Genomic DNA, 19,421 nt, shown 5'->3' with positions numbered 1-19,421 from the left:
CCACTTAGGGTGCGTAGGTGGCAGAGTAGAGCGGGCGTTCACTCCGCTGGGAACACAGGAGCTCAGCAGCCCATGGTGCACCCTCTCTGGGCACCCAGTCCCTGCACAGGCTGGGGCAGCGAGGAGGTCTGGTGGGGCCTCTTAGACACCCAGGCCCAGTGCGGCTGGTGTGCATCACTGGCCACTCCGGTGCCCAACCAGGTGACCTGACGGCACCGTCCCTTCTCCCTGGACTCGGGGCCCTGAGACCCGAGGGCTGCCGGGCTCCTGGATTTAGCCCGCCTGTGATACCAGGGTGCCCAGTGCCAGACGCCGGGGCCCCTGCCCATATGGGAGGGCGAGGGGAGGGGGGACGTTGGTGGGGGAGACACTCTGTCCTCTCTCTGCGCCCACCAGAGGGCGCCGGCGCCAGTCTGGAGAACCCGGGTTCACCGCGGGGCAGGTGCGCACCCCGTACACCCCGAGTGGGGAGGAAAGAGGCAGCTCCCCTTTGGCAAACCGCACTCCCGCCCTGGAGGGGACCCCCGCGGTTTCTGGAAAGCCGAGGTCCTGGACCTAGCGTGGCCGGCGGGCTTGGTCGCGGCGTCCAGGCCTCGCCTCGGGGAAGGCGAGCGCGATAGCCCCCAAGAGCATTCCCGGGGCTCCCCCGGCCTGGCCGCGTGGAGGCACCCCGGAGCGCGCCGTCGGGCCTTGCGCCCCCCAAACCCTGGCCCGGCCCGCGGCCCCACCCTGTTCCGGGTGGTTGCGGGGGCGGGACCCGGCGGCCTGGAGGTCACGGCGGCGCGTCACGGCGCCCGAGAGCCCGCCCCCGGCCCCGCCCCCCGCCCCCGGCCGGTTCCTTTTAATGGCGCGGCGGACGGGTGCGGCGGGCTTTCGGGCGGCCCAGCGCAGCGGAAGAGTTGAGCCAGCATGTCGGGGACCCGAGCCTCCAACGACCGGCCCCCCGCCGCAGGCGGCGTCAAGCGGGGGCGGCTGCAGCACGAGGCGGCGACCACCGGCTCCCGGGTGACCGTGGTGCTGGGCGCGCAGTGGGGGGACGAGGGCAAAGGCAAGGTGGTGGACCTGCTGGCCACGGACGCCGACATCATCAGCCGCTTCCAGGTGCGGGCCGGACGCCGGGTCCCTCCCCCACCCGCCCAGCGAGCCCCCCTCCCCTCCCCTCCCCTCCCCTCGGACCCAGACGGACCCTGTCCTCCCTGCCCTCCAGCCCTCCTGGGACACGCCTCTTGGACGCCTCCCCTCCCGGGACACCCCGCCCACTCACACGCACACACCACCCACTCACAGGCCCCTGCCACTCATGGGAGCACACGCTTCCCTCCCCCACTGCCTCCCCCAGGGACCCCGCCTTCCCCACCAGCCCCACCCCCCAGGGCAGTGGGCCAGGGGCAGAGCTATAAATACAAGTCGCTGAGTTGGGGACACCGGATCCTCAGGGGGTGGGGTGTGCCGTGGGTGTGACACTGGGCCCTGCAGTGTGGGGGCAGGGACCCCAGCTTCCCAGTGGTTTGAGGGCCACGGAGACACCCTCCCTTCCTGTTTCTGTCTGGGTCTGGGACAGGGCTGGCTGACCACAAGGGGTCAGTGCACGCCGAGGAGGCAGAGTGCCCAGAGCCCAGAGTGGGAGCCAGCAAGGCCCCTCTAAGAGGGGTGGCCCTGGAGGGTCAGCCAAGCAGAGGCAGAGGCCAGGGCAGGACAGAGGGCCAGGTCCTGAAGGCAGGCAGAGCAGGAACAAGGAAGAGAGCGGGGAGCCTCGGACTTACGGCCGGGGGCGACCCCGTGGCTGGCAGTGCCAGCCAGGAGGCCAGACACAAGCTCCGTCCCCTGAGGGGCGGGGCCTCTGCCGGCTGCGGGCTGCTCTCTGCACCCCATCTGTCCTGACTGCCACCGGGCAGTCCCTTGGGGCCCCGTGCCATGCTTGCTGCCATGGGCTGACCTACAGCTCGGGGTGCAGAGGGGTCAGCTTTGGGGTGTGTGCATTGGCGCTGCCAGGGTTTGCAGCCACGGGCGGGAACGCTGCCAAAAGTAAGGAAGGGGCGCCCTCCGAGCTCCTCCTCCCTGGCTCTGTGGCCTCATTCCTGAGCTCCCGCCAGGCGGCCTGGGGCTCCGGTGCCCCAGGGGAGACCAACGTGCCGGGCCTGGGGAAGACGCTGCCATCCGGACCACTCCTGCCTGACGCAGACAGTGGGTTCCTGGAAGGTGCTTCCTGGGGTGGCGAGAAGTCTCCCACCCTCTCTCTGCCCTAAGCCACGGCGAGCAAGTCAGCGCCTCTCGCCTGGACCCTGCAGCCGGGCGCGTGGTCCATGCCCCCTCTCCTCCCTCCCCAGCTCAGGGCATCCCCTCCTGGGGCCTGTCTGCTCCAGCAATGTTGCCCAGGGCCCTCCGTGTGACCTGCCAGCTCTGGTCAGCCTCGCCCACCTGCCTGTGGCCGTCTCCCCTCCTCGAAGTGACCTCGGGGCTTTGCAGGAACCCGTGAGAGCCCTCGTCTTGAAGCCACCGGGATGTCCTGGCTGTGGAGATGGTTCTGGAAGGAGGCCCTCCCTGCTCTACCACCTGGGGCAGCAGGCCAGGCCCTGCCCTCTTCCATCGCTGGACAGGACCAGCCAAGGGCAGAGCAGGCTGGACCCCCCAACCGCCTGGGGGGCCCCCTAGTCACCCTCTCCCCCACCCATATTCTCCAACTGACATCAGTACATTTCCACCTGCAGGCCTCTGCTCTGCAACATGTGGGAATAATTCCCAGCTGTCCTAGGAGCCCACTGGGGTTTCTCCTCTCCAGCCTCCAAACAAGCTGGTGAGGCGGGGCCTCAGAGGAGTTGAGCATTTGGAATAAGTAGCACTTACGGGCCCTCACGTGTGCCACACCCGCATGGCAACAGCGCTGGGCGTCAGGGGCTGGCACGGGGAGGGTCCAGCCCATGCCCCAGGAAGGCTGCTTTTACTTAGAGCGTGTATGCGTGAAGCCCAGGGTCTTAGCCTTCACACTGCACCTTGACCCCAGGAGCTGGTCCGAGCTCGGGAGCAAGGGGCCAGGGAAGCTGTTGGCGGGCTGGGCTGGGCTGGGCTGGGGCCCGTCTGGGTGGCCGCCTAGAAGGGCTGAAGCCAGCTGGCCCCAGTGGCCGGAAGGGTCCCCTGGCCTGTCACCTGGGCCTGGGGCCATCCTGAGCGGCAGCCGCTGCCCCCATGGCTGCCCTGGGCCCCGGCTCTGGTCTCGCCTCTGCTCACCCTCTGCCAGCAGCAGGCCTGTCTTCCGTCTTGGCTCTGGTACAAGTGGGAAGCCCTTTGGTGGCCTTTGTCCACCTGGCTCACCTGGACTCACTTTCCTCCTGCCCAGAGCCCCCCATGCCCCCAGCGGCCATCCTCGTTTCTTCCCATCTCAGTGGTTTGGGGCGTGTGGTCAGCAAGCACCCCAAGACCCCCAAGACCTTCCTTACGGTCCAGAGGCTCAGGCCTTAGGCCCCTCCTGCTGTTTTCTTTGACTCTAGGCCCCCTTTCCTGGCAGCCTCCCCTCTCCCCGAATGGAGGGTGCGCAGCCCTGCCCTTCACCAGCAGCAGCCCTTCTGCAGCCTGGGTCCCCGGTCTGCCCCAGGGCTGGCTCCCTTCTCTCCTCATTCGCAGCCCAGCCCCCTGGGCTCAGGGATGGCCGCGCAGCCTCCCCCTTTCCTCTCTCTGGTTCAGCTCCTGCCGTACCGCCGCGGCAGAGACCCCAGAGCCCATCCATCAGCGGCCTCCCCGCGCTGGCGCCTCATACCCCCTCTGCTCTTTGCACAAACAGCGGCCGAGGGCTCCGCTCGCTCCCTGGGAGTCCCCGCCCCTCCTCTGGGCTCCAGCTTTCCGACTTTCGATGTCTGCTGAGCGTCCTTCCTGCTGTTTGCCATCCCCCTCCGCCCGCCCCCCCCCCTCCCCCCCGCCTCTGTGGTCCAGATAGGAGCCTAAGAGCTCATACACCTGGCCTGGCCGTCAGGCCTCGGTGCCAGCCCTCCTTCCATTCCCAGAGTTGCCTTCATCAGGCTTTGGGCCCCCGCCCAGGACCCCAAGGCCTTCGCAGGCACTGGGCAGGGTTTCAGATTCCCCTCCTTCCAAGGGCAGTAAGACAGCTTGGCTTGGCACAAGGGCGCGGGCGGGTTTCCCTGGGGGAGCGCCACCGTCAGTCCCCAGGGAGCTGTGGCGATGGGCACGGTGGTCTCACTCGTTGGGGGCCGCGTCCTGCGGCTTGTTGGTGCTCTGGGTCCCCTCTCCCTGCGAGGGCAACTGGGAAATGCCTCACCTGGAGCCCCAGGCTAGACCAGGAGCCTCCGAGGGGGAGGGAGAGTGGGGAAGATACCTGGTGTTGTTCCAGAAGCAGCCCCCCTTCCACATGTACACCCTCCAATGACACCGGCCCCCCAGCAGTGCTCCAGGAGGAGGGCCTCCACAGGGTCGCCCAGTCCCTCGTGGCTGTGGGAACATCCACGTGGAGCCCGCGGCCTCCTCTCTCCAGGCCTCACCCCAGTGCCTCATGGGACAGAGTAGCTCAGTTTGGGATGAGTGAATGAGTGGGTGAACAAATGAACGGCAGGAGCCCGCCAGCAGAGCAGACAGAGGGAGCTGAGGGCGGCCTGGGTGCGTGCACTCCATGGTTTCACCGACCCTGCTGGGGGTGGGGCCGGTTCACGAGGGTCTCCAGCGGAGAGCCGGCCCCTTGCTGCCCGCTGCACCCGCCCCTGATAACACCCGCAGCTCCTGCCGCTGCCCAGAGGCCTCCTCCCCGGCCCGTGGCCACACCCTGCGGCATGGGAGCAGCTTCATGGCCTCTGAGACACTGTCCCCCGCGCTCAACCTCTGCCGCCTTTGTCTCTTCCCCAGAGTGGGTGGGGGGAGGGTGGGCTGGAAGGACACCGGCAGAGGCAGGGGCGTCGGGGCTGGTCAGGTACCCCAGTGGGTTGGCCTTGGCCCCGTTCCTGTGTCCCTGAGCGAGAGAGCCGCCCTTTCTTAGATCCCTGCGGCCAGGGAAGCAACAGGCAGGAGCGCCCACCAGGGAGTTTGAGTAACCGGCCAGGCCACAGGGGTGGCTTCAGCATCCCTGGGCACTCAGAGCTGTGCCTGACCCAAAGCTGCATCACGGAGTGGAGAACCTGGAGGCTGGCAGAGCCCTGAGGGTCCCCCTGGGACACGGAAGAGGGGTGAGGCCAGCTCCAGTCACGCTTGCGGGGCCCCGGGCATGGAGCTTCCAGAACCTGCCCACCCAGGAACGAAGGCCCTGCAGAGGCCGCTGGGCTGGGCCTGCGGGGCTGGAGCCTTAGGAGGGCAGGTGGGGTGTCCCTGCCCCGACCTCACCCCTGACTGTGCGGCCAGGAGAGGGCAGACGGGGGTCTCTCTGGTCACCTGGCAGCAGTCACCTGGACCTCTGCAGAGCTGCTGGGAGGTACGCCCTGCGGGGCAGCAGACCCCGGGCTCAGCGTCCAGGGCTGGCTCACGGCCCTGCAAGCGGACTGTGACCTGACGCCTGGGCCTCGCAGCCGGCAGGGCCACCTGCCTCCCACAGGCCCACAGTGGCCTGCGCCTGTTCCTAGGCGCTGGTGTTTACCCCAAACAAATGTGATGTGTGCTCAGGCCAGCTGGCGTTGGCACTGGGCACTCGAGAGCAGGGGAGGGAGGCGGGCCGTCTGGACCCCCACCAAGGCAGGCAGGATGCGGCTGGGGGGGGATGTCTGGCATACGGGGAGAGCGTCTGCAAGCTGCCATCTGGTCTAGCTTGGGCTCTGCTGCAAACTCCTTTCTTGGGACCTCAGTTTACCCATCTGTCAAAGGAGGCCACGCACCGTGGGCTGACTCACCTACAGTGGGAAACCTGACCCTGGGTGTGAACTCCGCGGAGAACCTCACGTGAGGGGGCTCGCTGCACGTGTACTGAGGCAAGGGCAGAGCAAGGACAGAAGTCTCGGGGGGGGCACAGTTGACCCCCAAACCCGGGGCCCATCAGTCACGGTGACTCAGATGGTCAAGGCCGAGCCCACCGCCCTACTCCCCTGCCCCCCACACCTCGTCAGCATCAGCTCCCTTCCCTGTCTCCCTCCGTGGCGGCCCCCCCCAGTTCACCCCCCAGCACAGTCTGCATCCGAGCCCCCCATGGCCTGACACCGCCTGCCCGCCCTTGCTCACAGGGCACCCCCTCCTTGGCCCCCAGCCCCCCCTGTCGTGCCCTTTGTCCTTCTGCTTTCCGCGTCATTTGTTCAGAGCCTGCGCTCAGTTCCCGCAGCCAACCACCTGGCTCGGGGCACCTGGGGAGGCGGCAGTCTGGCCTCCAGCCGTTGTGGGCCTTCGGGGGGCGGCTGAGCCGGGAGAGCCAGCGCCATCGCGCAGCAGGGCCTCAGGGAGGTGCAGCAGCATCCCAGCGACCCCAGGAGTCAATTAGAGGCAAACCCACCCCAGTCCCCCAACCCCCGTGTCAGGCCAGACAGGCCTCCCCGCGTGCGTTTGACAAGTGGAACGCTAGGGTGTGTAGGGACCCCCGTGGAAGGGGCTGCTAGCCGGGCCGTGGTGGGGCCGTCTGGCACAGATCGCGGCCGAGCCCCAGGGCGAAGGGGGTATCGTGGGTGACGTTGGGCTCTGGCCCCGCTTCTTAAATTACCCGGGGGTACGGTGAGGTCCAGGGGGAAGAGGCCCTGGCCGGGTCTCCTGGCGCCTGCGCCCCCAGCCTGGGCCATCTCGGTGGGGGGGCCCGGGAGACGTGTAAGTTTCATCCATCCCCAGGCTGAGGAGTAGGTGCTCCCGGCGGGAGGGGGCCGCCCTCATTCAGCCCTGCCTGCACGGGGGGGAGGAGAGGCCTCGTATCGGGGGAGCCCCACCCTGCCGGGCCCTGCGGAGGCGGGGCTGAAGCCCTCACAGCCAGCAGCCACGGCCGCCTCCACAAGGCTGGAGGACAGCGGGGCGTGGAGGATGGAGGCCCAGCCGTGGAGAGCCTCCGCAGACAGGCGTGTGCTTCTGCAAGAGATTCAGCCGGGAAGGTGGAGCTGGGCTGGGCTCCGAGGCTCTGGGGACAGAGAGGGCCCCACAGAGCAGGCCCACAGCCTCTGGCACCAGCCGGAACGTGCCCCTCCCTGGGCCCTGCTCACTGGCTCTGGGGACCCACGTGCTGGGGCCCACGCTGTCCGCTAGTGGCCGGAACTGGAACTGGAGACCGGTGCCCCTCAAGGGCAGGGCCTTCCCCTGGCTCCCCCGACTCAGCCCCGACAGCCGCAGAGTGGTTTTTCCCTCTTTATTCTTAGATGGGAGACACAGGCCCCAGGGAGGGTCCCTGCTGGCCCATGCCAGCACCCAGTCCCCTCACCCGGCCCCAGAAGGGCTGTGCTACCTGGCCTGCCCTCTGCTTCCCCGGAGCTCGGGCTGTGTGGCAGCAAGGGCCATGGGGGCCTGGGTTTGCTTCCCGGGATGGTTGGGCCCCCTTATTCCTGCATCAGAGGACGAACCCCCAGAGGGACTCATGGGCAGGGCAGGCAGGGCTCTGAGTGTGTCCGCAGCTTCGGGGCTGCACTAGCCAGCCTCCCTGGAGCAATGGCACGTGACGGTCCTGGGTGTGGGCCAGCCCTTCTCTTGGACCCGGTCCCCTGGCCAGGCCCCTTCTCCCCATCCCAGGAGCAGGGCCCTAAGCCAGCACCCCAGATGTGCATCAGAGCCGACCACTGGACCAAACTCCCCAAGTCCAAGCATGGACGGCACCTCACACTCCTTGGGGGACAGGACCACCACCCCGGGCAGCCCAGAGGGCACTCCTGAGCGCCTGCGTTCAGAGCTGCCTGGAGTGAAGCCGGTTGCCGGGCAGGCCTTCCCAGGGTGGGTCCAGGCCCCTGGGCTCCTGGATGCTGAGCCAGTTTGTTTTCTGTTCCCAGGGGGGCAACAATGCTGGCCACACCGTGGTGGTGGACGGCAAGGAGTATGACTTCCATCTGCTACCCAGCGGCATCATCAACACCAAGGCCATGTCCTTCATTGGTGAGTGCCCGCCCCGCCCCGCCCCGCCCCAGCCTGGGATCCTGAGTGTGTGAGCAGGAGAGACCCGGGACGTCATCCAGCCCAAGGGCCCGGTGTGAGGCCTGGACGCAGCCGGAGAGCTGGGCTGGACCCCCGTCCCCCCGGCCCTGCCCAGCGTGAGGACCAGGTGCTCCTGGCCAGGAGGGAATAACCTCAGCCGGGCCTCAGCCCTGGGCCGGGAGGTTCAAGGTCCGAGGTCCCCGCCTCAAGCGGGAGCCCTCGCAGAGGCCTCTGACCCAGGACCTGTCCTCAGAGCCCCTCCCAGAGCCCAGGACCCCACCCAGCCTGGTCCAGAGGGAGGGAGAGTGCAGGAGGCCCCTCTGAGCGCTCAGACTCCCGCAGTGTGTGTGTACAGGCCTGTGTGCCTGTCCGTGAGTGAGCGCACGTGCGAGTGTGCACGTGTAGGAGTCTGCGTGCGACGGTGCGTGAGTGTGAGCGCGTGCGTGCGTGCGTGTCCTTAAGTGAGCGTGCGCGCGGGGTCGGGCCTGGCCCCCTGCCGCGTCGCTGGAGATGGGTCTGTGCAGGGAAGCTGTTCCTGGCCTGCTCGGGCCCCTCTGCGGGCGCCTCCCCTCGGCCCCTTCCCATTGCCTTCTGCTGCCCACCCCCCATGGGACACGCTCTGGCAGCTTCTGGTACTTTTCCTTCTGGCTCTTTCCACGCCTGGGCAGGCCCACACTCGTGACTTATCTGCCCCGCCCGCTCGCTGGCTGGGAGGCTGGGAAGCCGGGGTGGCGCGGCAGGTGTGTGCCCGGCGGTGGTAGGGGGTCTGGCCCTGTGCGTGGGCCCAGGGACACGGCGGCAGAGGGGCCGCAGGGCGGTGGGCAGTCAGGCTGAGCAGGAGGAAAGGGTCTCCCGGAGCCTCCGCCGTGTGAGGACAGGGCAGCGAGGACGCCGCTCACCCGGCACCCCACGCCCAGGGGCTGGGGCTTTGCTGCAGGAAGCTGCTCAGCGCCAGCCTCGGTTGCTGGGCCCCAGGCCCCTCTGGGAGGGAAACGAGGCCAAGGAGGCACCGCTCGACCAGGGGGCGCTCTGCCCGGTTTCCGAGGAGCTGGGGCTGGGTGGGGGCCAGCAGTCACCGGGGAGCACGGGCGAGGGCTCAGCTTGGCGGTCAGCACGGCCAGACGGCGACGGCAAGGGAAGCCCCTTAGCGAGGGAAGAACGGGCTGGCGCTCACACAGCTGCCCCCCAGCCCGGGTCACTGCCCCAGGCCCAGCCTCGTGGTCATTTCAGGACTCCTGGCATTTAGGTGACCTTTTGTGCTCCGCGTGGCTTGCATCGTCTCGTCTCTGAGTCACCCCCGTCTGGACCCATGACCCATCTCCCTCGGCCAATCTTGGTGCTCAGGGGACGGGCTCCTCCCAGGAAGGCAGCGGGGGCCCTGCCCAGCTGGTTTTGGTCTTAGAGGAAGGGGCCAGCGTTGGCTTTATCCTGGGCCCACGGTGACCTCATGACCTTGGTGAGCGCCTTCCTTCCCTGGCCTCAACCTCCGCCCTCTGTAGACCCTACTTTAGTTTTACGTGGATGGGGAAGCGTGGCTCCCCCGAGGCCCTGCTTGGGTCCCAGGAACGGCTGGAGGCTGCATTTCTCCGCACCTCCTGCTTTCCCATTTCTATGCCACTTAAATGAAACATAACAGCTTTATTGAGGTATAATTTACGTACCATGAAGTTCACCCCTGGAGGGTACGACTACATCCATCACGATCCAGTTCTAGAACATTTTCCTCCCCTGAGGAGTTTCTCCTCCCCCCCCCCCACCCCCTCCCACCACTGATCTGCCGCCTCCGTAAATGCTTCACGACGGCTTTTGTTTTGTTTTGGCCGTTTTCTTTATTGTGATAAAACGTACGTGACATAAACTGACCCTCTTCGCCATTTCTAATCGTACGGTTCGGCAGCGTTCAGCGCATTCACGGTGTGCAGGCTTCACCAGCATCTGTCTGCAGCGCCGTGTCATCTCCCTGAACAGAGACTCTGTCCCCGTCGCATAGTCAAGCCCCCTTTCCCTCTCCAGCCCCTGCCCCGTCTCCATGAGTGTGACTTCTCTATGGACCTCATACACGTGGATCACACAGAATGTGTCCTTCAGCGTCTGGCTTATTTCACTTTATATACTGTCCTCGAAGCTCATCCATGTTACCACCTGTGTCAGAATTACCTTCCTTTTTAAGGCTGGATAATATCCTATCATGTGGATGAACCACATCCGTCTGTTGATGGACGCCTGGGTTGCTTCCCCATCTTAGCTGTTTTGAACGATGCTGCAATGAATGTGGGAGCGCGAATTTCATGCTGTTTTTGTTTTTATTTATTTATTTTAAAAATAGGCTATTTTATTTTTGAAATTAATTTATTTTTGGCTGTGTTGGGTCTTCACTGCTGTGCGCAGGCTTCCTCTAGTTGCGGCGAGCGGGCGCTGCTCTTCGTTGCGGTGCGTGGGCTTCTCATCGCGGTGGCTTCTCTTGTTGCGGAGCGAGGGCTCTAGGCGCGCAGGCTTCAGTAGTTGTGGTGCGTGGGCTCAGTAGTTGTGACTTGCGGTCTCTAGAGTGCAGGCTTCAGTAGTTGTGGTGCGTGGGCTCAGTAGTTGTGACTTGCGGTCTCTAGAGTGCAGGCTTCAGTAGTTGTGGTGCGTGGGCTCAGTAGTTGTGACTTGCGGTCTCTAGAGTGCAGGCTCAGTAGTTGTGGCGCACGGGCTTAGTTGCTCCACGGCATGTGGGATCTTCCCAGACCAGGGATTGAACCCGTGTCCCCTGTGTTGGCAGGTGGATTCTTAACCACTAGGCCACCAGGGAAGCCCCTGTTTTTGTTTTTAGATTTTTTTTTTTACGTGGACCACTTTTAAAGTCTTTTTTTTTTTTTTTTTTTTTTTTGCGGTACGCGGGCCTCTCACTGCTGCGGCCTCTCCCGTTGCGGAGCACAGGCTCCGGACGCGCAGGCTCAGCGGCCATGGCTCACGGGCCCAGCCGCTCCGCGGCATGTGGGATCTTCCCGGACCGGGGCACGAACCCGTGTCCCCTGCATCAGCAGGCGGATTCTTAACCACTGCGCCACCAGGGAAGTCCCACTTTTAAAGTCTTTATTGAACTTGTTAATAGTATTGCTTCTGTTTTATGTTTTGGTTTTTTGGTTATGAAGCATGTGGGATCTTAGCTCCCCGACCAGGGATTGAACCCGCACCCCCTGCATTGGAAGGTGAAGTCTTAACCGCTGGACCTCCAGGGAAGTCCCCGTGCTGTTTTAAACGTAAGGCCCCCGCGTCCGTGATGCGATTCAGTCTTGTGTCTGTGTTGCAGGCAACGGAGTGGTTGTCCACTTACCAGGCTTGTTCGAAGAAGCAGAAAAGAATGAGAAGAAAGGTAGGCCCGTGTCCCCGCAGACCCGCCCCGCCCAGGACATGTGCATGTTCCCAGCGGCCAAGTTGCCGGGTGGCTCGCCATGTGGTTTCTCCTGAGGGCGGCGGCAGGTGGGCAGGTGGGGCGGCTTCCACGGCTGGCCCCCTGCCTGGGCCTGCTGGCTCTGCCTGTACAGGAAGCCGGGAGCGGGCAGTCCAGCGGCCCCAAACTCTGGCTCCAGGCCACAGCCTCAGTGTCACAGGGGAGCTTTCGTGACACTGGGGACAGGTGGCACTGGGAGATAAAGACCAGGCTGTCCAGGAAGGAGCCCTGGAACCTGGAATATGTCCCTGATGTCCGGCTGAGACTGGGGACCATTGGACCGACCATGCAAGCAGGGAAGAATGTGGTCTCTGGGGGCTGTTCAGGGGCAGGAGGCTGGCAGGCAGTGACCGAGGCCACCAGCCAGGCATCTGGGCAAGTGGGACCTCAGTGGCTGTTTAGAGGCAAGATGATGACACAGCAGCCCTGAGATGCCGTGGAGGAAGCATAGCCTCAGCCTCAGGGCTCAGCGCAGGCATGAAAAGAGCGAGTGGGACCCTGGCCCTGGGACGTGGGCACCTGGAGGTGCCGGGACGGAGACCCCACAGGGAGACAGGCTCGCCCGTGGGCACGTGGGTGGACGTCCCTGGGGGGAGGGCCCAGGACTCCCCCCCAGAGAGGCCACCATGGGGAGGGCCCGCCGCTGACTGGAGGTGACTCTGTGGCCTGTGGCCAACCACGTGCCGTGTCCGCAGGCCTGAAGGACTGGGAGAAGAGGCTCATCCTCTCTGACCGGGCCCACCTCGGTGAGTCTCAGGCCCTCCCTGCCCGCCTGTGAATGACGCCCCCATCCCCACCATGGCCTGGGGCTTCCCCAGGCCTTCTCCAAGGGCTTCCGGGGGTGCCAGGTCGGGATCACTGCCCCCACTGGCAGATGGGGAGATTGAGGCCCGGGGGACCCCAGTGCATCCCCGGAGGCCCTGTAACCGTCTGTCTCTCCCGCTCGTGGCGCCCCCGCTGGCCCGGCCGGCAGTGTTCGATTTTCACCAGGCGGTGGATGGGCTCCAGGAGGTGCAGAGGCAGGCCCAGGAGGGCAAGAAGTGAGTAGCGCGTGTGCTCAGCTCATGGCCCTCGAGTCCATGGATGGAGAGCTGGGGGCGTGTGGGGTGGGGAGCGTGCGTCCACCCGAAGCCCCCGAGGACGGTGCCCGTCGGTTCACCCCAGGCCTCGCTGGCCCTGAAGCCCAAGTGAGCCGCCTCTCCCCGGGGCCGCGCCGTCCTCCCCGGCCTCCACCCCGCGGAGTGCCCGTGCTGTCTGTCGCCTGCTGCGCCCCCCACCCCTGCTGGGATCGCAAGCCAGCCTTGACCATAGCTCCGTCACGGCACCCCGTCCTGCCCACCAGCTCTCGGTGGCCGTTCACTGGTTCTCCAGAGATATTTGTTAGAAGGGGCCGGGGACGGTTCTCAAAGCCGGGACCGGGATGCAGCAGGCCAGAGTACTGCCTCTCACACACACGTGCACACACGCGTCCACAAGCGCACACGTACATACACATGTATGTACCACACACACACACACACCGGTGCACGCGTGTCTGCACACAAATGTGCTTGCACCACACACGGCACACGCTCCCGTAGGAGCATATGCACCCACAAACATGCACGCACACACACAGGGCTTGGCCACATGCAGGTGGCAATGCTGAGCCTGGCTGGGCTGTGGCGGGCAGAGGGTAGAGGATGGGCACAGCTGGGTTCCAGTCCCGGAGCAGCAGCCTCCGTGCCAGGCGAGAGGGAAGCCAGGGCAGAAGGCAGACAGGCCGGGGAGGGCACCACTGGGCACTGGGCCTCAGAGGTGGGTAGGGGAGGGTCAGGGCTGGGACTCAGACCCGGTGCCACCACCACAGCCCCGGGTCCCTGGAAGCTGGCCCCGTGAGATGTCCCGTGGTTCTCATGGCCGTCCCAGACCCCCGGGTGCTGCTGCCGGGAGAGACCCTCAGATGCCACCCAGCTCGACCTTGATTTCTGGGGCTGGAAACTGAGGCCTGAGGGGCTGGCCAGGGAACCCGCATTCCCAGGCTCCTCCCCCAGGCCCCGGGCAGGCTGGCCTGGGCGACCCGAGTTCACAGCCTGTGGCCTGTCTTTTAGCATCGGCACCACCAGGAAGGGGATTGGACCGGCCTACTCATCCAAAGCGGCCCGCACGGGCCTCCGTATCTGTGACCTCCTGTCAGACTTTGACGAATTCTCCACCCGGTACCTGACCTGTCCGTGACCCCAGGGGAGCCTGGCCAGGGAGGTGGGCGCAGGGCTCCAGGGAGCCGGGGGTCTCAGTCATTGTCGCTTCTGCAGGTTCAAGAATCTAGCCCATCAGCACCAGTCCATGTTCCCCACTTTGGAAATAGACGTTGAAGGTCAACTCAAAAGGCTCAAGGTACAGCCGGGCACCTCGGCGTCAGGGCCGACCCCGCCGAGGGTCCGCGTCCCACCGACCGTCCGTGCACATTCGTGCAGTGCACCTGTCGCGTTATCACAGGTCGCCTGGGCTTGGGGGCTGCGGGCCTCCCGTGGGCGCCTCCTGGCCAGCCGTGCTCATGGCGGTCTTCTCAGCAGACCGGGGGCTCACCTGCTGGCCTGGGCCCTCGCCTCCTCTCTGAGGAAACTGCCCCAGATGTGCTGGGGGACAGAGGCCGACCCTGTCTGTCTGGGGCAGGGGCAGGCGGGAGACAGGAGGATGTCAGCGCAGAGCCCTTCTGGAAGTTTCCAGGGCTGGGACCCCAGCTCCTCCACCCTCGTCTGGGGCTGTAAATGTGACAGGGCGGGACGAGCGGGGACACCTGCAGACCGAGCCCCTCGCTGGGCGGGAATTTGCTGGAAAAGAGAGGCTGTGGGGAGGAGGCCAGAGCTGGGTGGACACCCTAGTTCCTGCATCTTCCCCCTTCCCCCAGGGCTTCGCTGAGCGGATCCGACCCATGGTCCGAGACGGCGTTTACTTCATGTACGAGGCGCTCCACGGCGCCCCCAAGAAAATCCTCGTGGAAGGCGCCAACGCAGCCCTCCTCGACATTGACTTTGGTACGTCCCGGCCACTTCCCCACAAACCCCGCCTTTCAGAGACAGGCGTGGTGCGGCCTCCCTCCATGGCCGCGCTGCCGGCCGTGCCCCGGAAACGTACTGCCCTCGTTTCCCTAACTTCAGCCGAGAGAGGAGAAGGGAGAAGCTGGGCTGGAGGGGAGGGAGGGAGGGCGAGAGAGACCGGCAGGGCCCCAACTGCCCAACGTGGGCTTCTGTCCACCCTGTCCCTGACCCAGGGACACACCAGCACCGAGGCCGCAAGGCGCAGGCAGGGGAGGCACGCACCGTCCAAACCCGAGCGACCCTCTCCCTCCCCTCCCCCCCCAGCTCATACCCACCGCGCCCTGTGCCGGCCACTCCCCCGGGATGGTCCCCCCAGAGACCCTGCCAAGGGGGACCCCTGGGCGCAGGTGATCTGCGGGGTGGGGGCCTGACTGGCTGTCTCACAGGGACCTACCCCTTTGTGACGTCATCCAACTGCACGGTGGGCGGCGTATGCACCGGCCTGGGCATCCCCCCGCAGAACATAGGCGAGGTCTACGGCGTGGTGAAGGCCTACACCACACGCGTGGGCATCGGCGCCTTCCCCACCGAGCAGATCAACGTGAGTCCCCAGCCCCGCGGGACCGCGTGGGCGCCTGGTGGAGGGGCCTGGGGAGGCTAATGAGGTGCAGGACGCTGCCGCGCCGTGGCCGTACACAGTGGAGCCCCTCGGCTCGGGAAGGGCACCGAGAGCTGTGTCTCTGCTCCATTCTCAGCGACACAGGCCACCTTCGTCCTTGGGGGCCTGAGCCCGCCTGGGTTTGGTCTCAGCCAAGCTAGAGCAGGGCCAGAAGCACCGCCCCCACCCCGCCCAGCAAGCTGCTCTCCAGCCTCGTGGGTGTTTCTGGAAGCTCAGGACACCGCCGGCCTTCCTCTCACCTGGCCTTGTGCCCTCATGGCCGGCGAGCACCCGAGACTCTTGTCCTGGGCAGATGTCTGAGAGCCAGAGTGGGAAGGGGCTTGAATGAGGTGCAGGGACAGGGATAGGACCCCTGAGAAATAAACACACACCTGCCCGATGCTCAGCTGCAGGGCCAGGCCCATCCACCCTCACCTGCCCACGAGGCCCAAGAAGTAGGCGCTGGTCGGCGCGGCCCTACCCGTGGGGGCCTCAGCTGGGGCAGGTGTGCCGGGGACCAGGGAAGCAGGCGTGGGGGGTTATCGTCAGGGGCTGCAGGGGGGTCGGAGGGGAGGGCAGGGGAGGCGCTGTGAGCGCCAGGCAGCCGCGCGCATGCTCCCTTTCCTGTGGCACCGGGGCCCTCTCTGTCCCCACGCAGGAGATCGGTGACCTGCTGCAGAGCCGCGGCCACGAGTGGGGCGTGACCACGGGCAGGAAGAGGCGCTGTGGCTGGCTGGACCTGATGACCCTCAGATACGCCCACATGGTCAACGGATTCACCGCGTAAGTGGCACTCCCGGCACATCTGCTACTGAGCCCACTGGGTGCCCGCCCACCCCGGGGTCCGCCCACCCCGGGGTCCGACCCTGAGTCCCCAGACACGATGGGAGCAGGGGAGCTGGGCCTCGGGGCTCAGGGCCACCACCTCCCCACGCAGGGTGATGTCACCCGAGGGAGACCCTTCTCCACGGCGTGGCCACAGTGGGGTGACGTGGAGGCCCACGCGGGGCACCTTGGAGCTGGCCCTGCGGCCAGCCGTGCATGTCCTCCTGAGCACAGACAGGGCTGGGGCTCCCGCACGAGCTGTGCCAGCGGCAAACGCCATCGCTTCACTTCCCCCAAACCCCCAGGGTGACACTGGGCTCCTAAGGAGGGGGCAGAACAAACCCCTGGCAGGAGAGGCGACGCTTGAAGCTTGCGAGACCCCGCAGAGAGGCGGCCGTGGGGACGCAGCCTGCACTGGTCCTGGAGAGCGGCCAGCTGGGTTTACAGCCCCTCGGGGGCCTCCGCAGGTCCCCCCGGCTCTGGGGCCCCGGTCTGTGAGGCTGTGGACAGGAAGATGACCCCGAGGGGGCCGGAAGCAGGAGCCCCCCTCCTCTGAAGCAGTACCCCCAGGGGGCAGGGCGGGCCCCCCACAGTGCCCCCGAGACCAGCCAGGCAGCCGGGCTGCTCTTGGTGATGGTTGTGGTTCCGGCGGCTCAGACCTTGCCCTGGGAAATGAGGGGCTTCATGCGAACGGAGGACTTCCTGCTTCCTCCCCAGAAAGACGGGCCAGGGTGCGAGGTGCACGCTTGTCACAGCGCACGGCCCACGAGTTAACCACAGCCGCGCTCGGTGTGTGGGGGCCGTCCGTCCGCGGGAGGCACAGGGACGAAGTGGCCGAGGACACGGGGTCCGAGGCCCCCGGCCCGCAGTCCTTGTGTGCAAAACGGGGAGATGCAGCCTCCCGGGGCCCCGAGGGTAACAGCCCAGCCCGGGTCAGGGCAGTGGCGCTGCGCACGGTGACCCACGTGGGCTCGGGAAGCCCAGGGACACCCACCCAGAGGCCCTTGAGGCCTGGCCGTGCAGAGATGAGGAAAGGAAAGGGAGAAACTTGCATGAAGCCCGGGCTCCCTGGCCCTGGGCGGACGGTGCGGGAGACCCTCAGGGGTGGACGACGTCATGGGCACCAGTGGTCTCGGCCCGGGCTCAGGGTCTCCCGGGTCAGAGGGGCATGGACGAGCACAAGGCTCACATGCCCAGACCCTCAACGCGGCCGTGAGAAGGGCAGAAAGGACAAGGCCACCAGATCGGGGTCCCCGTGGGGTGCTCAGGGCCAGGTGGGCCAGGTGGCTGGAACTGGGTTCCAGCCTGGCCATAGGCGGCCTTTTCCATCCTCCTCTCGATTCCTGGCAAGTAGAGGAGAAGCGAGGGGTGGAACCCGACAGGAGAAATGACGGCGTAGCTGAGCGCCGCTCGGCTTCTCGCTGTGGTTTTGGACAGGCTGGCCTTAACGAAGCTGGACATCCTGGACGTCCTGGACGAGATTAAAGTCGGCATCGCGTACAAGCTCAGCGGGAAGCGGATCCCCTACTTCCCAGGTGCGAGCATGGCGGCTTTCCTGTCCTTGGCCTGTCTCGCGGGACCTGGGAACAGACGTGACCCGTGGTTTCTGGGGCGAGGGGACAGGGTGTACGTGTTGAACACGCGGGGTCAGTGCGTGTCTGGGAGACTCATCCCGATTCTGTCTGTGGCAGGTTCTCACCCCGATGGGAGGCCTGGCCGGGCCTTGGGGCAGTTGCCAGGCATCCATGGTCTGGGAAGGGCTCAGAGGGACCGGCCTGACCCCGGGACCCTGGGGGACCCTCAGGAGCCTGGGGTCAAGGCCCACCTCCCGGTAGCTGGGGACTCACCTGAAATACCCGACGTCAGGTCTGGACGCTCAAAGCTCTGGGCAAATAATAGGAAGATGACTTTGACCTAAGAAAACATACATTTTTGGTTAGACTCCTTAAGTTTCTAACTGGAGTTTCTGTGACCAAGGAAGCATCCTTTCTTTTAAAAAGCATAAAGGCAGTGCTGTTTTCCTGGGGTCACAGTTACTTGTGCATCTGCACCGGGGACACGTGACCCCACCCTCACCAGTGGCCATGGGCGAGCTGACCCCCGCTGCCCCACCCCCAGCACGTGGGTACACCCGCCAGCACCGGCGGCTGTGGGAGCCCCGTGCGTCCTCTCGGCCAGTGTGCCCCAGCCCTACTGACCCTGAGCTTCGAGAGGGCTCAGGGGAGCATTCGAACTTGGAGTGCATCCAGGGCCCTTGCAGTGGACGGCCCCTTGCAGCATCTTCTGACGATAAGGGGTGGCTGGTGTCTGCTGTAGCCCTGGAGGCCCCGCCAAGTGGGGTCCCTGCCCTGAGGAGGGGGATATAGATCCTTCAGGACCCTAGACCCCCTTAGAATTTCCAAGCGGGGGCCTCAGAGTTCCCCTGATGATCGCTGTGGATGTTGCAGCAGAGTGCGTAGTGAGTCCGTGTCCAGGGTGGCATGTCCCCTGGGCTGGAAGGGGTACAGCCAGTGTCCAAGAACCACCCCCACCCCCTGAGTAAACCAAGCAGGGCGGCTTGCCTTTCCCGCCTCTGAGCCCTGGGGCAAGCGGACCCCAGGCTGGGGGTCCCGGCCCCGTGGCCGAGCAACTGTCCACAGCACGTGGTTCACCCCCGCCCTGTGTGTCCCCAGCCAACCAGGAGATTCTGCAGAAGGTGGAGGTGGAGTATGAGACGCTGCCTGGGTGGAAGGTGGACACTACGGGCGCCAGGAAGTGGGAGGACCTGCCCCCGCAGGCCCAGAGCTATATCCGGTTTGTGGAGAACCACGTTGGAGTGGCAGGTGGGTGCCCTGAGCCCTGGCTGCCCCCTCTCCCCGCCGTGCCCTGGGCTGAACCTCCCCTTTCCCTTTCAGTGAAATGGGTTGGCGTTGGCAAATCCAGAGATTCGATGATCCAGCTGTTTTAGACCAAGACAGAGCCGATCCCGTCAGGCCACGCCCACGCCAGTGGCCACAGTAGCGTCCTTTCCCCAGCCAGCAGAACCAATGCCACAGACAGAGATTTGAAAACCATTTTCTGTACTTTTGTATTTCTCTTTAAGCCTTCAGCTCCACCCACTGATTTCTACAGCTTGAAACATCTGAAAACCAGTGTTGGGTACATTTTAAAATCTGCTATTTCCAGTGAGCCGAAGCGCTCAAAACAGAGACCTTTTATGGCACGTGAATTGTCACATGGTTGTATGCCCGGTTGGAGCCATTTAGTAATAAACAAATCCGACTGCCGCTGAACGGTAGTGAGCAGTGCATGTTTTGTTCTGACTCTGTCGTCGTCATTTTGACTTTTGAACGCTGGAAGGCGCCACTTCGCCACATCAGCAGTCTGGGTGACACACATTTTCTTTTGTTTTTTAATAGATTCATTTATTTATTTATTATTTTTGGCTGCGTCGGGTCTTCGTTGCTGTGCGCGGCCTTCCTCTAGTTGTGGCGAG

The 19,421-nt window shown here is 65.2% G+C and overlaps 1 protein-coding gene across 2 annotated transcripts; it reads left to right on the top strand.

The window, feature by feature from the left end:
• Nucleotides 1-836: 836 nt before the first annotated feature.
• ADSS1 (adenylosuccinate synthase 1) lies at nucleotides 837-18,995 on the top strand. Of its 2 annotated transcripts, none has more exons than XM_065871060.1 (13): nucleotides 837-1,101; nucleotides 7,869-7,971; nucleotides 11,303-11,365; nucleotides 12,139-12,189; nucleotides 12,417-12,483; nucleotides 13,534-13,641; nucleotides 13,738-13,819; nucleotides 14,334-14,460; nucleotides 14,910-15,064; nucleotides 15,780-15,904; nucleotides 17,384-17,481; nucleotides 18,619-18,768; nucleotides 18,841-18,995. In XM_065871060.1, exons 1-13 carry the CDS (start codon nucleotides 910-912, stop codon nucleotides 18,891-18,893), a joined length of 1,374 nt encoding a protein of 457 aa, XP_065727132.1. In that variant the 5' UTR covers nucleotides 837-909; the 3' UTR covers nucleotides 18,894-18,995. The 2 variants fall into 2 exon arrangements, with proteins under 2 accessions (XP_065727132.1, XP_065727131.1); XM_065871059.1 differs by having other exon boundaries at nucleotides 910-1,101; nucleotides 12,318-12,483.
• The last annotated feature ends 426 nt before the right edge of the window (nucleotides 18,996-19,421 follow it).

The sequence above is a fragment of the Phocoena phocoena genome, chromosome 2 (assembly GCF_963924675.1).
Source record: "Phocoena phocoena chromosome 2, mPhoPho1.1, whole genome shotgun sequence".
NCBI classification, from domain to species: Eukaryota; Metazoa; Chordata; class Mammalia; order Artiodactyla; family Phocoenidae; genus Phocoena; species Phocoena phocoena.
Note: the sequence above shows the minus strand (reverse complement) of the source record. Positions and strands in the feature narration are given on the sequence as shown.

Coding starts and splice junctions, on each gene's coding strand:
- ADSS1 (XM_065871059.1), top strand. CDS start 910: ATGTCGGGGACCCGAGCCTCCAACGACCGGCCCCCCGCCGCAGGCGGC. Junction 1,102..7,868: donor ACATCATCAGCCGCTTCCAG/GTGCGGGCCGGA, acceptor TTCTGTTCCCAG/GGGGGCAACAATGCTGGCCA. Junction 7,972..11,302: donor CAAGGCCATGTCCTTCATTG/GTGAGTGCCCGC, acceptor TCTGTGTTGCAG/GCAACGGAGTGGTTGTCCAC.